General features: G+C 51.1%; 6 protein-coding genes across 6 annotated transcripts; 2 read left to right on the top strand and 4 right to left on the bottom strand.

Annotated features, from left to right (window-relative positions):
• Positions 1-236: 236 nt before the first annotated feature.
• N7515_001993 (uncharacterized protein) lies at positions 237-8465 on the bottom strand (the record flags this gene model as incomplete). The annotated part of the gene is made up of 10 exons (XM_056662737.1): positions 237-433; positions 490-2609; positions 2661-2712; positions 2764-3327; positions 3386-3585; positions 3641-3744; positions 3794-4371; positions 4427-4577; positions 4635-4796; positions 4854-8465. Coding segments are annotated over 10 exons (7740 nt in total), but the record flags the coding sequence as incomplete, so codon positions are not given.
• Positions 8466-9098: 633 nt separating this feature from the next.
• N7515_001992 (sugar O-acetyltransferase) lies at positions 9099-9875 on the bottom strand (the record flags this gene model as incomplete). The annotated part of the gene is made up of 3 exons (XM_056662736.1): positions 9099-9182; positions 9233-9629; positions 9715-9875. 3 exons carry the CDS (start codon positions 9873-9875, stop codon positions 9099-9101), a joined length of 642 nt encoding a protein of 213 aa, XP_056524849.1.
• A 344-nt stretch (positions 9876-10219) lies between these two features.
• Positions 10220-11166, top strand: N7515_001991 (protein-S-isoprenylcysteine carboxyl O-methyltransferase; the record flags this gene model as incomplete). The annotated part of the gene is made up of 2 exons (XM_056662735.1): positions 10220-11021; positions 11081-11166. 2 exons carry the CDS (start codon positions 10220-10222, stop codon positions 11164-11166), a joined length of 888 nt encoding a protein of 295 aa, XP_056524848.1.
• Positions 11167-11336: 170 nt separating this feature from the next.
• Positions 11337-13587, bottom strand: pex8 (putative peroxisomal membrane protein Pex17; the record flags this gene model as incomplete). The annotated part of the gene is made up of 4 exons (XM_056662734.1): positions 11337-11879; positions 11931-12379; positions 12435-13435; positions 13514-13587. 4 exons carry the CDS (start codon positions 13585-13587, stop codon positions 11337-11339), a joined length of 2067 nt encoding a protein of 688 aa, XP_056524847.1.
• Positions 13588-13855: 268 nt separating this feature from the next.
• On the top strand, positions 13856-14324 carry N7515_001989 (uncharacterized protein; the record flags this gene model as incomplete). Its single annotated transcript, XM_056662733.1, has 2 exons — positions 13856-14145; positions 14204-14324. The coding sequence occupies 2 exons, from the start codon at positions 13856-13858 to the stop codon at positions 14322-14324; spliced, it is 411 nt and encodes a 136-aa protein (XP_056524846.1).
• A 291-nt stretch (positions 14325-14615) lies between these two features.
• N7515_001988 (WD40 repeat domain-containing protein) lies at positions 14616-16593 on the bottom strand (the record flags this gene model as incomplete). The annotated part of the gene is made up of 4 exons (XM_056662732.1): positions 14616-16019; positions 16080-16280; positions 16334-16462; positions 16528-16593. The coding sequence occupies 4 exons, from the start codon at positions 16591-16593 to the stop codon at positions 14616-14618; spliced, it is 1800 nt and encodes a 599-aa protein (XP_056524845.1).
• Positions 16594-16727: the final 134 nt, after the last annotated feature.

Below are 16727 nucleotides of genomic sequence, written 5' to 3'. Positions count from 1 at the left end.
CTTGAAATGTATGTAGATGTTTCCTTGTCACCATTCAAAGCAAATAGAACCATAACTCCATTCCCTGATGCCCGGCCGTATCAACGCCAGAAAGAGACCATCACAATCGTAGCAAGGAAATGAAGGGAAATAAAACGCAGCTTTCGTAAGACCCGTGGCGTGCGAGAGAATCGGGCGCACGAGCGCATGGAAAAGAAAAACACATAATGAGCACATCGCAGTGGGAAAGTCCGAAGTTAAGGAGACCCAGCGACTCTTATGTCGGAATCAGAATCTCCACCCCATTCCTCAAGGGAGGCCACGTCCGAGTCTAGGAACTCCGGGTTAGATGATGTTCCACGGCCATTCAGAAGGGTAAGGGATTGGAGCCTACCGGAAGGCACCTCGTCCGGGTTCTCTTCGCAGTACATCGAACCAAGGAGTGAGAAGAGTGCTGGGAGTGTCAGCGGCTTTGCAAGGAAAGTCGTTCATCGAGTTGCTCGAAAATACCTTCGACCTGCCGAACCTGGTCCTGATCTGCATCGCTCTCATCGTAAAAGGCTCCAAGGCAATTGTTCATCACTGGAATGATATGCTCAAGCTGCCTACGGTCGATATGTCGAATCTGATCGTCAAGGAACGACTTCTTCAGCCGTCCAAGGCAATAATCCAGTAAAGCACGTCCAACGTTGCGGCGCAGTTCGTTGCCGGTCTCCGATTCGCCAGCTTCCCCTTCATCACGTTCAGCGCGTGCAGTGCCGTCTTCCGAATTCTCGGGGAAGAGCATCGCGTTGATAAGATCGTGCACCTCCCCACGGACAGCACTGTCTTTATCAATGAGCAAGGTCGGGGCCCAAAGGAAAAGCGTCTTCAATACAATCTCGGCGAAAAACGCCGATTCCACGCCCAGGCGCTCGTTGGTTTCGTGACAAAGACGAGTGAAGAATGCAAGGTGCACCTTACCACCGCTGTTATTGATTGTTTCAACGCCCTTGGCAATAAACTCGATGAGAGAAACGACTCGCTGCTGGTCTGGAGAATGCTGGCAGAACACTATAGCTGCGTCCAAGAAGGGTGCGCAGTGGGCAGCAGGATCAACTCTCAACCCATTTTCCAGTGTCAATTGAACAGTATCCAGTAAGCCCGCGTCGGGTTCTCTCTGTAGAAGGATTTCCATGATCGCGCCAACGATCTGAGTGTGAGGAAAACCGTCGTGCTTCATCATTTTCAACACGATAGACAAAGACCCGTCGTCATCAAGCGGTCTGATGAGGTTCATCTCATTCACTTTGGTAGAAAATTTCCCATTCACGATTTGCCGTCGTTCGCCAATGGGGGTTGGGCGGAGCGAAAGGTCAATGCATTTGAAGAATACCAGGCACAGTGAGAGCAAAGGCCGGTAGTTGAACTGACGCCCCTTGCTCCTGAGACGTGCGTAACCGGGATGCCGGTTGCGCAAGAACTTCCTATCCTCCTCGTCATTCCAGAGGATCTCCAGACAGACAGCGAAATAACCCTGGTCGAGTAAGATCTGGATAACGCTCGTGCCATAGTTGCAAAGCGCGAGGATGAATTTGAAGTAGTCTTCCCAGACTCGGGGGAGGGACTGGACGTCGGACCACAGAGATGACAACATGGGTACCAATCTCCGTATAGCTTCATCGAAGCGATCGCCCCATGAGGCACGGTCCTCGTCGCTGAGATCTGGGTCTGTCGACGACGAATGGAGGTGGTCCAGGGCAGTGCTGATCAACGTAAGCTCCTTGCCCCGAATCATTCCGTCGAACGTCCTGAGCATGATGTTGTACATCGAGGTTTGTCGGTTGGTTAGCCATTCGAGAGTAGATAGAGCAGCGTTGGGGCTTTTCTTGATCATGTCAACAAGTTCGCTGTAGATTTCGTGTAACCCTTGGCTCTCCTTGATGCGCGGAACCAATTGCTCAATCGTTTCCATTCCGATGTGGACAGCCAATGTCTCCGCTCTGGTCCTGTTGGCATTCTCATGAGCCATGCTAGGACACCGCTGAAGTAATTTGGCCACGAATGATGAGTATTGTGGGTCCAGGAGACAGTATGTCCGAACGAGCAGTTCATTATCCATGGCAATGTAATTCTGAGTCACCGGCGATACCGGGAGATGTACCGGGACCCCTGGCTTCGTTGGCTTGAACACTTCCTTGGAGTTCTCAATTGTGGACACACGTTGGTAAAACAACATGTACGCATTCCACGTTTTGATTTTGTGGTTCCCCTTGGTGTAATGCATGGTCTCGCGTGAACCACCAAAACATTGATCTGCCATAGCAGCAGGGTCAAATTCGGTAACATCCGAATCGTTGAACTCGACCCACGAGGGCTCCTCACCAGATGATGGACGCTCAAGGGTATATGAGTAATAATGACCTGACTCTGCTGTACCTGTATGCACAAGAACTCCAACCAGTTCGAAAATATCCGGCGCAATGGGTTCCTCTGGATTGGAAAGATGCTCGACAGTATATGGAGCCATGTCAATGTGATGCGGGAATTGGAACTCGTCGTTGATTTTGCTTCTCAGCATATTGACCATATCAAAGTCAAACCTTTTCAGGTGAAAAATCACATTGTCGGGGACGTCTTTCAGACAGGCACTGGATCGAAGTCAGAAAGCCATTCCGTATCAGCACGCGCTCGGAACTTACCGTTTGACAGCATTGACATGTCGCCCGCAAGAAGTGCAGGAGTATTTATTATCTGAAAGCACGTTAGACAGCAATCCCGTTGAGGCCGCCGATGTTAACTCACCTCCCTGCATGACTTCGCCTGCCACGTAAGCCCGCAGACTATCTTCGAGAGTCGCCTTTCCCTTGATCTCACACTGAATCGCAGAGAATGGCTCAAGTCTTTCGGAGATATGATCACATTCCATCGACTTGATTTGCTGGACAAGCTGCCCACCGTAGAAAGATCGGAACTTCTTCTTCAGTTCCGCATCGAGAACCTGAGCCTCCCAACGATCAAACAGCAGGTTGTAAAATTCATCGACATCCATCTGAACATTCACGTCGATACCCTTGTTCTCGTACGTAAGGATGCTGTTGACGAAATCAGAGGGCTCAATGCACTTGTTCCATGTTTCCTGCATCCAAGTAAACAATCGTTGGGTTTCATATAGAAGTCTCTGTGAAACCCTATCAGCAATGGGAAGATTCAGGATGAAGTGCCTGAAATCAACGTTCATGAAGAGTTGTGTCATAAGGGAATTGAGATAACACGTGTTTGAAAGGTTCCTCAATCCTGCATATCCTTGGGCAGACCGGAGCATATCTCCTCGAGTTCCATTGCCGCAATTCTCGAGATGGGTAGAATCTAGTATAGAGGTTAGCTTGCGTCAAAGATCAACGGGGTAGACATTGGCGTTGCGAACCTCGGGGAACATTGGTGTTGACCATCTCCAAGACCTGGCAATAAGTATCGTCGCTCTGCTTGCACAACAAGCCAACAACACTGTAAAGGCTAGAGCGAGTGTTGCTATGCATCACCGGTATTTTGGGATCTGCATGTTCGGCCGTCTCAGGAGAGAGATCTGGGAACAAATACTGGTTGAAGATTTCCACGGCGATATTCCTGGAGTTTAATTAGACGTGCCCACAGTATGACCAGATGAAGAAGTGAGACTGACCGTGTGTCCAAAGTGACGCCAGCGGCGTTTGCCAGCTCCAGGCAATACTCTAACAAAGCAGAAATCCCAATCAGCAGATTATCTGCTGGCTCTCTACCGACAAACTAAGAGGCTGTTAGCAATGCCTCGTCTGTCAACGATAATTGAACGTACCTCTTCTGTCCGGTGACTGAGCATGACTGTGCTCCATTGTTGGAGGTACTCATTGAAAACCAAGTCTCGCGGGGACCTATGTGCAATTGTCCTCAACATCCACAAAGCAGCACTGAAGAACTCTTCCGATTGGGAAGCATATTCAACAGTCTTGGGTATCACCTGTAAAAACGAAGCCCAGATAGTTGCAAGCATGTCAATGCGATTTGGCTCTTCCGCAGTGGGAGATCCCGCCTCGTTTTCCTTCATGGACAGCTTGACGGGCTTAAGGGGCCCGCAGATTATTTTCAGACGCTCCACAATCTCAGTCCGAATTGATTCTCTGGTTTCTTCTAAAAGAAGAGTGGTAATCAAGTCATCGAACTGAGCATGTTGTTTGACAACGTTCCAGACGTTGTTGTCGCGTAACGAGCTCTCGACCAAGACTGCAAAGGAATTACAAATCAGGCTTTGCGCACATGTACCAGCCGGTGCATCAGTGGAAACGTTGCGACCGATTTTAAGCAGATCAAGAATTCGTGGAACAAGAGAGCTTGGATCAGCGACCAGGACCTCGTCACCGCCAGTCGCGCGAGATACTAGAGCACGATTAGTTGGCGCTTTCAATCAACAAATTCAGGGCAATCAACATACTGGATAGAGCCAGGAGAAGACATTCAATGGCTCTGGTGGCGAGCACAGTGGCTATCGAGTTGGCTGAGAGGACGTTAAACAGTTCCTCTGATTTCAGGAACGCAGCCAGAACTTGAATGCTGTGAGACACCAAGTCTTGGTCCGGAGACATCTAAAGCGACCGTTAGTTAATACGGATATAATCTAAGAAGACAGGGATCAGTCTCACTTCGACGGCCTCCTCACGAAGACACAAGGACAGCGTATGCAAGGAGTACAGAGCTTTATAAGGTCTCTGTAATGGGAACAAGTCCACTTCGGATATGTCTTTTGATCGTACCGACTCAAGCGCTTGCACTTGGGGCGGGAAGACGACCAGGAAATCAAAGATCTGAAATGGCTTCAGCGTTAATGTTCAGCTTACAGAAAACGGGCAAGGGAGCCATACCTGTCGAGCCAAGTCATCTGCCAGAGTGAGCAGATCATAGAGCTCGTCAAAGTGCTTCAGCACTTCGTTGTCCACGGCCGTAGGAGACTGGCGGATACCGGCCAACGTGATCTCATGGGCGTCGGGCGCCTTCCGAAGCATGAGCAAGCCTGAAGGGAAGTCGAAACTTTCCACAGTGGCGTCTGGATCCTGGAGTAAGTCGAGTTTCTTGCCACGGAAGATGGCCGTGAACTTGGAAAATCGGGTTAGCTGAACAAGCATTTTCGCAAGCTCTGGAGCAGTGGAAAGACCACCAATGCGCGTTGTGAAGATGTCGGACCGCGAAGTGCCATTGAAATATTGGTACCTGATTTCAACCGGCTCTCCTTTCAGAGGACGTTGCGGCAATGTGGGCGGAGAGCTACGTGGAGAGCTGTATTGGGGCCTCGTGCGCAGTCCATGCAGTAGTTCACGAAGAAACTGCAGTGAACGGCTGAACCTCAGCTCATGGATCCCAGCATCACCATTGCGGTTGTCAATTTCCAACGAAGCGCCAGTGTCGGCTGTTCCATTGCAAGACGACTTTAGCACGGAAGCGGCAGACTTCAGTTGGTCCACGCAACGATTGACAAGGGCGATATGAGTAGCGTCTTTAGCTGATCGGGGGGCCCTGTGGACGATATTGTGATCCAAATAAGTACCAATGGCAAACTTGATGGCCTCATCCTCAATCGACCGTGGCGGTGCCGTCAGAATGAACTTCCAGATTCGGTCCATTCCCGGAATATCTATAATCTCGTTCTCCTCCGCAATGGGCGGTGGCTTGATTCGAATCTCATAGTTGACAGACTGCTGAGTGAACCATAACACCTCATGCGAGTAGTCCTTGGGAAGCACGTTCGGTAGGTACTCGTGGATGCAACGCTCAAGGAACAGGTTCACTTGGTTAGTACAGTTGGTGAGGTCGACCAACATCTTCCACATGGTCTGGCGCTCCTCTGCGGCTAGGTTCGGAGACAGAAGAACATCCTTCCAGAGGATGCTCCCCAGATCAGGAGTAATTGTTTCAGGGGCGAGATCAATTAGGCGCTGCAGGAATTCGACTCGCGAGGAGAGACCGTGCTTTGAGGACAGGTGCTGCAGCTTGGTGTGGTCTTCACTGACGAGATGATGAAGTTCGATTATCACCAAACGTGTCAAGTCAAAATCAGTGGCAAGCTTCCAAAGCTCCCGTGCATCACCATAGGGTACCAGTGCGTTCAATACCTGAATACTGCCGGCAGTCCATTCATTCTTTTCTCCGATGTCTTGAACGCAGCGCTCATATGTCTCTGCTTTGTCGCTTTCGTCCAGCCCAGCTTCGATGAGCTGTCCCAGTTGTACAGTTCCACACTCCTGCATCAATGTCCTTTGTTCAATGGTCAAGTCCTTGTCGCCCGAGCTCTCACGAATGAGGCGAACACAGAGCTTCAGTGGGATCGAGCCGAGGTGCTCCCCGTTAGACATGTTCTCATGATCCCGGTTTGACTGTAGTTCGCGCACGCGCGGTATTAACTCCTCACAGAAGACGATTATGCGATTGTCAACCCGACTAAGGGGGAGATCAAGCAATTTCGAACAAAGATATAGCAACCGCTCTGGTTTGAGATGCATCCCAGCAGTTCGTTCAAGCATGCTAATCACCTCGCTGACAGTGCGATCATCCTGGCTCTCGGTAACAGTTTTCCAGATGGCATCTGTGTCGTGATCGGTGTACTGACCCATCACCATTAAGAACCCAAAGATATTGCTGCTTCGGCGGATCAACTGTGGGTGAGAGTCAATGCCAAGAAGATAATCAAAGATCTTGGCCTTTCGCAGATATTGAACCATGTGTGTCAGGAGTGGTATCTCGTTGACATCCTGGTTCAGGGGACGGTGGTCAGACCAGATGCTGATCAGGTCCGACTGCATCTTCTCCACGCCGTGAACCCGAAGCTGCATTCGACCTTCCATCATTTCCTTTCTCAGAGCATCGAACTTCCATGTCCATACAACGCACAATGCGGCTTGCTCCGCACCAGCATCCTCGGGAACTTGGATCGACAACTCCTGCGCAAGCTGGAGTAGAAATTCCGGGTATCGGCGACAAAGGAAATGGTAACTGCGAAAGAGTGCGCCCAAAAGTGCATCGCTTACATCGGGTGCGACAAACTGCAACTTCTTCGCGACCCATCCTTGGAACGTTTTGTCGATTGCTCGAATCGTCTCGTAAAATCTCTGCAATGAAAACGAATCTGTCACCGATTCACCGAGAGAATCCGAATCACTCGTCTGCGCATCCTCAGTGTCGCATTCGAGAAAGGCGTTCAAGGCACTCAACGGCGTTATCATCGCGACAATGAGTAGTGGACACTTGGGGAGCGAGGCAAGATTATCGGAGATGTATTCAAGTAGTGTACCAGCTGCATCGAATGGAGGCGCGGAAAGCTGCGCTTTGAGTCGAGCAGAAAGATCACGCCCTTTGGAAGGAGATTTCCCCTCTGCATGCTGCAAGACGGGTATCGGAGCACCCTGGAACAACCAAGGGAAGCTGAAAAGATATCGTCGCGATGTGGTCGGCGGAGCGTCGAACTGTTCTCCGTCTTTATTGGCGGAGTCCAAGAGCCTGATGTCCAGCTGCACCATACGAATGACAATGCGGGCATAGTCAAGAAGATATTGTTCGAGGAAATCAGGAATATCTTCCTCATCCATATCCAGTTGCCATTTGCTTATCTTTCTGCGCAACAAGCGATCCAGGACGAAGGACAACTCCTCCCAGAACTCTAGGTCTGAAGCGTATTCGTCGACTGTGAGCCGATCAATGTTTTGCACACACATCTTCAGCCACTGTCGTATGCTTACGAGCGCCGTCCCGTCGTGCACGTGTCCTGTACGCTGTATCAGTTTCTGGCCAGGTTCTGTTGTCTGGGATTCATTCATACCGTATTCGAGCATGTCGCCAAGCTGACTGAAGTTCTCTGCGACTGTCATGTCACTGTGTACCTTTGGAAAGGATTCACTCAGAGGAAGCACATCTGGGATCTCGATGATCTCCGGCTCTTCTTGGTCTCGCATAGCTTGACCGAGGGGCATCCAGTTCGAGTTGTTTGGGTCTTGATCGATGTCTTCGGGTTCGGCGACTTCGATCTCGGGACTTTCAGGAGTTGAGGGTGAAGAGGGAAGTGAGATAACGTTATGAGCAGTGATGGGGTTTTGTTGGAGCTCTGGAGATGTGTCTGAGGGTTGATGATCGGAGGGAGAAAGACCAGGGGCCATGGTGGGTGGAAGAGATTTGGTGTTGATGGTAATATCGCTTGGATTGCCAGAATCTGGAGCTTCATCGATCTCAGAGGCGAGATCGATAGGGGAAACAGCCGTGGGGGAAGCCGTCGAGGCAGGCGTGATCGAGGCCGTACGCGTTCCTTCCATTGAAAGACTCGGGCTAACGCGACTTCCACTGTCGAGACGCGGACGCTTCCGGGTCGCCGAGGGGTCGTGATCCTCCATGGAGTCGTCAATTAACGGAGATTCTGCGTTTAAGGGAGTGTGAGGCGGGGTGCGAGGGCTATCTGGCGGGGGTACAGCCATGTCATTTTCCGCGCGTAATAGGTCTAGGGTGGTTTAGATACGCGCAAATGCGAGCAATGGCAGGGAGGGGCAGTCGTAGAAAGGAGGGTGAGAGAGGTATGAGAGAAAGAACGAGTGAGAGAAGTGTGAAAAGCTCAGAGATAAAGCGGTCGACAGCTTTTTGGGGACGCGCCAGAATTCTGAATCAGTGACGTTGTGCTGTGGAGAGCGGACATCAAACAATCAAGCTTCTGAAATCTACTCCTTCTACATTTATGTATTTGCTCATTCTATTCACTTAAGAAGAAACAAAGATATCATCAATCATACATTCCATTGCAAACGCTACCGCCTATTTGTTTCAACACTACAGTTATAAAGCGCTGGAGCGCTGGAGCGAACGGCAAATCGCACCGTCCCTAATGCAACCAATTGCATCGAGTCTGGGCACTTGGCATTCATTGTTTACCACATAGCGAGCGGTTGCAACTAACAAATCTCGATGATATCAATCGTTAGTATTCATATCTCTGTCTGGGCCGGTCGTGCATAGCGCCTATTTGAACATAGACGCCACTAAGACGCGGTCGCTTTGACCTGCCATTTCTCATAGATGCGACTCTCCGGCGATCGCGATGCTGCTTAATATCTATCGCCTAACCATTGCAGTATCAATCACTCAGTCATTGTCGTTTCAATGCGGCGAATAATCCGAGCTGGGTTACCGGCAGCGACATGGAAAGCGGGCACATCCTGAAGCTAGCGTCAGAACAGCTTCACCATTTCCTATACAATGAAAGATTGCATACCTTTGTGACCACACTCCCAGCTCCTATGGTCGCACCCTTCCCGATAGTAACACCGGGAAGGACAATCACATTCCCACCCAGCCAGCAATCTTCTCCGATGACAATTGGTTTCCCTGTTTCCGGGCCCTTAGTACCATTGCGAAGGGCAGGATCAAGCGGGTGGGTCCCGGAGAATAAGTTGACATTGGGACCAAACATAGTGCGAGCTCCAACGGTGATAGGACATGTGTCAATAAAGACGCAGTTGAAGTTGACGAAGACGCCAGCTCCCAGCTTGACATTAAACCCGTAGTCTATCTTGACGGGAGCTTCAACCCACGGCTCATCTTCAAAGAGAGCATCATCGGCAGCAGGGTCGTCCAGTTTTGGTGGTAGAGGTGTCTTGTCTTCAGTGATACTGTCCACTATAAGTAGTTGGCCAGACATGTAGCTCCAAACGGTTCATGGATGGTCGTAGCTAAAGACAAGACTTCCTTACTCACTCTCTCCACATCTCAACAAGTCGCCGACGAGACACCTCATCCGAATTATTAAATCGATTACAAGCCCATTTGCAACGTGCCCGAGCAGCGATCAAGTCCGGCGTGAAAGCGTGATATAGCTCCCCGCGAAGCATCTTCTCTCTCTCTGTGGGCTGTGACATGCTGGAGGAATTGTCTTTAGAAAATCAGGGAAAAGAAACTTAGGAAAGAAGAGAAGTCAGAAGTAACTAAAATCACTCTGAGCACAGAACAACTACCACCACCTCAGTCCTCATGACTTCCACGTGATAATATTGTCCCCAAAGCCCAAATCTAGAGCCAAGACATGTCACATGTGGGGAAAGACCCGCAAAAACAATACAACCGCTTGAGATTGTTCTCTCAAACAATGAAACCGAACCCCAACACCCACCCACACCCCCTATTTAAAGCCCGCCAAATCCCTCGAAATGACCCTTCTGCCCTCATGAACCCAGTCTCATCTCTCTAAAAACCACCATCCACAATGACCTCCAACTCGGCCACAACCTCCGGCGCAGCGCCAAACCAATTCACACACACATTGAACAGAACGGCAAACCACTCCCGCGCCATCAGCGACACATCCTCCTCCTCAGAAACCTCTACCGACACCCTCAATGCCAACATCGCAATCTATCCCAACGGCACGATGTCGTTGGCCGGGATCTCGCTGCGCGCAATGCTCCTAGGAACCTCTCTAGGCCTGACAGCAAGTCTAGCACTGTTCCTCAGCACCGCCACGGAGTATGCAACCCCCCTCTGGCGCGTTCCTTTCTTCATCGCCTCACTGAGCTTGTTCCATTTCCTGGAGTTCTATGTGACGGCGCGGTACAACACGCGGCACGCGACGACCACAGCGTTCCTGTTGTCGTCGAATGGGTGGGCTTATAATATTGCGCATGGCTCAGCTGTCGTCGAGTGCATTGTGACGCATGTCTTCTGGCCGGGACAGAGTACTGCTGGGAGGATGCTTACTGTGACGGAGCCGTTCTATGGAAGTCAGGTCTCGGTGCTGCTTGTCGGTGGATTTGTGCTTCTGGTGGTTGGGCAGATTATTCGGACTATTGCTATGGCGCAGGCGGCTAGTAATTTCAATCACCATGTTCAGAGTCGGCATCAGCAGGGACATGTGCTGGTTAATACTGGGTTGTATCGGTATCTGCGACATCCGAGCTACTTTGGGTTCTTCTGGTGGGGGTTGGGAACGCAGCTTATTCTGGGTAATGTGGTCTGCTTTGTGGGATATTCTGTGGTGCTTTGGCGGTTCTTCTCTAACCGGATCCAACGTATGTTTCTGTCTACTTCGTCGATTGCATCTCTTGCTAACTGCTTTATGTGCTTGCAGGCGAGGAAGCTTACTTGATCTCATTCTTCGGCGACGAGTATGTTCAGTACCGAAAGGTTACTTCGGTGGGTATCCCGGGAATTTAGTTGCAAAACATCAAGGTGTAGCATGTGTGAGTTCGAGTAGAAACAAAAGAAAATCGTGATAATATTATCGAACTGGCTTCAATGACTAGAAATCTGGTATGTGGTACAAGGCATAATCACCGCCGTAGGCATGGTATCTTCAAATCGGCAAGCTGATTGCCTTAGCATCGTTATAGCTTACTCTCAGGCGCGACCCCCCCGACAGCACCACTCATATAAGGCCCATTTTCGTCCGATCCACCTTCCCCGGTCTCGGCACCGAATAAAACAAGCTCACGCCCGCCTTCAGTGCTCCACCAGGTAACACAGCAGTGGGCACGATCAACATCCATCTCGCCGCCCGCCAAAGCTTCCCAGAAGCGGTCGATGCAGACATGTCGCATGTTGCGGTCAGAGATCTTGTTGATCAACTGCGCTGCCAAGGGAAGCCATTCTTTGAGGTCTTCGACTCGGAGGAATGAAAGCGAGTCGAGCAGAGCAAGAGTCAGGACGGCCTGTGCGGAAAGAGGTGGACTTTGGCTCATGTCTGGATTTGGACCCTGTGGAGGCATTGGCGTAGATGAGGCGTTTAAGGCGCGGTCATGAACGACTTCGAGCAAGGTCGAGGGTAGAAGTGGCTGGCTATTTGCCAAGGGTGAAGGAGGTGCTGTGATTTGTATGACTGTCTTGAAAGCAAGACGGAATTGGCGTGCTGAAAGGTTATGAGGGAAGACCTGTATATCATTAATAGCCATTCCAGTGAATGCGATTGGGATGAAACTCACGGCAAAGAGGTTATCAATATAGAAAGGCAGATGTTTGGCCGCTAATTCCGCGTTGTGGGGAATGGCGAAGACGACAAGCACCAAGCTGTGAGCAGCTTCGAAGATCTCCAATAGTTGGCTGTTGGCACCGGCTGCAAGATATGGGAAAGCAGCGGCCAAGAGTAGTTCTTCGTTAGTCGCGGGCGACAGAACAAGCGGGAAGTGCTCTGCCACGTTCAAGAAGAAGAGGTCGAGACACCGTTCGACGGGATGTGTGGGAATTTGTCCAATCTCGCTGGGCTTGATGCTTCGCAGGAAGTTCTCTGCAAGATCCGGGTATTGTGAAAGGATGTCTATGGCTGCCAGCAGCACGAATGTATGCTGCGATGAGGCATTCTGGCCAAGGCGCGAAGATATGAAATACATGTTGCGAAGGATGTGTAGACATTGCATCGATAGGTATGGGGCGCCTAGAGGAAGCAGAGTTAGCATCAATCCAAATGCAACCACTTCGCTGTCACTTACTGCTGTTGGCACCAAGGCCCGGGTCATTGATAGTTCTCCCGAGCACAGCTCGGAGGGCGATCACGACCGAGTACAAGCAATTTCGCAGCATCGCCCAAAGGGCAGGAAGTGTTATATCTCGGGATTCAGCATCTAGATATTGTGCTTCCTCCACAGCGTCAATCTCAGATAGCTTATTTTGACGCCACTGAACCATCAGCGTCCGAACAAATCCGGCGAGATAATCAACAGTCTGCGCGACGATTCTCGGATCTCGAGCATTATCTATAGAATGCGCAATGAGACGAGACAAAGGTCCCAAAGTCGACACAAGCGGACGAGCAGCGACCGCCGAGACAATTGCAAATGTCGGAGATTTGGCCGACCATCGAAACTGCTTCCCTGAGGCCTCAATAACATCCCGGTCAATAGACCCCAAGAAATACCCGCCTTCGAGACCCTCCGAAGACAAATATGCTGAATGGATCATCGCCGGGAGTAGTCGATCATAGTCCAGCTTGCTCCTCTCGAGATCTGACAAAAGCTCAAAGCTATAGTTCAACACCATCGTGATGCACTGGCCCTCAATTCCAGTCTCAGGGCCCACCAGCTCCTCGAGCGCCATTTGCGTTGCTCTCGCAAGCGCGGCCTCGAGTTTTGCCCGAATGTTTCGTGGTAAGCCTTGTCGGTTTTGTCCTTCGAATCCCATCAGGATTCCACCCAGCAACAGCATGTGCCTCCATCGCGGGGACTTATCGTCAGCGCCCCCAGCGACGGCCTTGACCCATGCAACACAATCAATCTTTCTATTCCTTCCGTACGGTATCCGGGGTTCATCGGTATTGTCATCCTGCAAGACTGCGATGGCCGCCGTGTTGAAGACACTGAGGATCTTGCGGCATTGTTGGAGATCGACGGGTTGACTCCAAAGCGAAGGCGCGGAGAGGAGTTGAGAAGATAAAAGTGTCAAATTCAAGGGATTTCCCAGCATAGACAGGAAGCTGGTAGCTGTGGGAAGCAGGCTGAATTGGTCTGCTGTTAGCCTTCGTTCACAACCCGACCGGAATGGGGTGTAATCGGAACGGGGTCGCGCCACTTACTTAGCAGCATCTTGGAAGCTGGAAGTCGCTTGCAGCGACCGCAGCAGCGTCGCCAAAGAGCGTTCTGTGGCCATTGGAGTTCAAATGAGGGAATAGGGGTGGCTCCCAGACAAGAGGCTCTACATCGCTCAGGGAGTGATGATCAACGGCGGAGAACCCCAGACCAGCCGAGGTCCGGGTGCGGAGACCAACAGTGCAAACAGATCAAACAAGCATCGTCATTCTCATCGTCGGACTTGCCTTTTCTGTTGATACGCGTTGTATTTGTCGACTACCCACGTCTGTTAGATATGTTCCAATGATTAATATCCGTTGCAGCTGAAATAGCGCAGTGACTTCTCCATGGCTAACAACCGTGTTCCGATCAACTACGAAGTACCGGCTTTTCCATCGTTATACGATCCCCTGCCGTCGCATCACAAGCAAGCATACTACCTATACTACACGAAGGATATTTGGCGCTTTACACTCTTCTGGACACTGGTATTCTATGCGGCAACACATCTCACCGTCGCTGGCTGTGCGGTGTTGACCCATTTTCGTAGCTGGAATGTGATATGGGTGGTTCCGTTGGTCTACAGCTTCGTCGCGGGTGTGGAAGGACTTCTAGCCGGGAGTATTGTTGGACTTGTGTAAGTTGATCGACTCTCGGCACTCTCAAAATCATCCATAGCTGACAGTTCTGTGAAGTCTCGGCGCGATATATGAAGCAGGCAATTTCAGGATGTCAACTTGGCTGCCGATGATATGGGCCGGCGTCAACGTTATGGTCCTTATTGTCACCAGCTTTCCGATGCGCGGTGGTCTCTGAATCAGGTTCTAGCTACTACGACCTACGACCTACGACCTACGACCTACGACCATACTACACAATACGAATTGTTCAGCCAACGTGTCTGGCCGGGATTACGATACATCCGACAAGGCTACAAAGGGGCTTGCTGCAAGTCTTATAGAGCCATGAAATTTCCCAAGAATTTACTATGATACAAGTGCTTCGGTCTTTCAAAACGCCGTCCGCCCGCGTCAAAATAGGCATGCTATGTATGTCCGTTACGCCAATGCCAAGCCGATAACACGCATTTCAATCAGTTCACTTGAATCAATGTCTTCGATTGCCATCGGGCGTACCGCCGCCTTGCAGACCAGGTAGACCGCCAAAGCCACCGGGGAAACCTGGGTTGTTTGCCAAGGCTTGGAAATTGAGATTCTGAGGCATGGGGAAGTTCTGGAGTTGCTTCTGCAACTGCGCCAGATCCATGTTCATCGGCGGGGCTCCACCCATACCCTGCGCCATAGGGAATCCAGGCATCCCAGGTGTAGGGGTATTGGACTGTGGGGGAGCGTGGGTGGAGATGAGCGCAGCCAAACGCTCTGGATTCATCCCACCCATAGCGCCATCCAGTACTGGCTGCTGGGGCTGATGCTGGGGCTGAGCGCTGCCGATTCCAGGCAGTAAGCCTGGGACGTTGGGCTGAGCGCCGGCCTGAATTCCGGGCAGGACAGGACCGCCGGGTCGTCGTTGGTCGACCAGGCTGTCGGCTTCGTCCTGCATTTCTTGTTCCTCTTCCTCCCGCATCTGTTTCCGGCCAAAGCCACGATTCCACGTTCCCTGGGCTTCTGCGGCCTCTTCACCGATATGGAATCGGTCTTTCATGTAACTAGTCTCGCCAGGTCGACAACGTGACCAGAATCGAGTAAAGTTGTCCTTAGATCCGGAAGCCAAGATATGGCCCAGTGGGTGCCAGTCTAGTGACCAAATTGTAGCACCGTGCGCGTATTGCACCCGATGTGCCGGGTAGATTACCTGTGGCGGCGTGTTCGCCGGGTCTGGGCTGTCGTACGGCGCCACAGTGGGAATTTGACCGGCGGGCAAGTGCGGCTCATCGAGTAGATAATGATAGAGCGAACCGTCTTCTGCACCCGTTGAGATCAAGTTACTATGGATTGGGTGCCATGTCAAAGAAGAAACTGGCTTCTCATGGCCCCGCAATATGCAGATATCGCGCATCATGCGCAAATCGAAGACTCTCGCAGTTTGATCACGCGAAGAAGTAGCAAGAAGGTTGCTGTTCACTCGCGAGAACCTCGTGGACGTGACTGTGTTTTTATGACTGTGCAACGTCGTTAAGCAGCGGCCAGTACGCGGGTCCCAGAACTTGACCTGGTGATCCTTTGATCCAGAAACGATCAATCCCTTGGTCGGGTGCCAGTCACAGGACTTGACATCCCAGTTGTGTCCGGTCAGTGTGGCGTCGGCTGTTCGGGTTGCGAAATCGAAGATTTTGAGCGTGGTATCATCGGACGCGGAAAGGAATTTGGTATCGCTGGGTGCCCAGGATAGATCGCGGACGGCATCGTGGTGGGCGTCATCGATTGTCTCGACGTTGTTGAAGTTGGGTCGCCAGTACTTGATGTCACCTCTTTGTCCACCAGAGACCAGCCAGTCCTGGCTATGAGCCCATGCTAAGGATGTGACACCAGCTTGTATTTGATCGTAGTGTGCCTGCACCATGAATTAGCGCGATTAACAAAGGCGCAGTCTGCAAAAGTCGCAGATACGCACATCCATGACTGTCTCGAAATTAAAGGCCGTTCCATTCCAAAGCATAAATTCTCCTGTATGGCCGCCGGTCAACAGTCGCCTTCCCTCGGGAGTCCATCGCACCACGACAATGGGCTTCTTTGATTTTCCGATCGACTGGTGTAGGTGTCGCACGGGAATTGTATCAACCGCGGAATGAGGATGCGCCATTGGAGGTAGAACCTATTGCGAGTCAGTCTCTTCTGCCAGACCAGTATATCATCAATGAGACATACATCGACCGCGAAGCTGGCACTAGGCCGCTCAGTCTCTAATCGATGTGATCCTTTGTATCGCGGTTGCCGTGTTCGCATCCATTGCACCATTGAAGAGCCATAATCCGTGACGAGACCTGGAAGGAACTGCTGTTAGTTGGGCTCATGGCGGAGTGAAGTTGAATCAACCAAGAGCTAGAGGTCAACAAACATACGTGGTCTGCGAGGTCCAACTGGACCTTCGAAACTCTTTCCGAACCGTCCTTGGCCTTCTCCCCCATGATCGTCATAATAGGCCATCGCGACCCGTTCAAAAGCTGTGCGAGATCAAAGCCGTCGGTTCACGGGCATGAAGATCAAACGCAATCAGGATACGATAGAAATGTCTGAAACCGACCGTGGGGGGTCTAACGTA

The sequence above is a fragment of the Penicillium bovifimosum genome (genome assembly GCF_028826915.1).
Source record: "Penicillium bovifimosum strain IBT 22155 chromosome Unknown utg000002l_segment0_segment0, whole genome shotgun sequence".
Taxonomy (NCBI): Eukaryota; Fungi; Ascomycota; class Eurotiomycetes; order Eurotiales; family Aspergillaceae; genus Penicillium; species Penicillium bovifimosum.
This window is presented reverse-complemented; position numbering and strand designations above follow the sequence as displayed.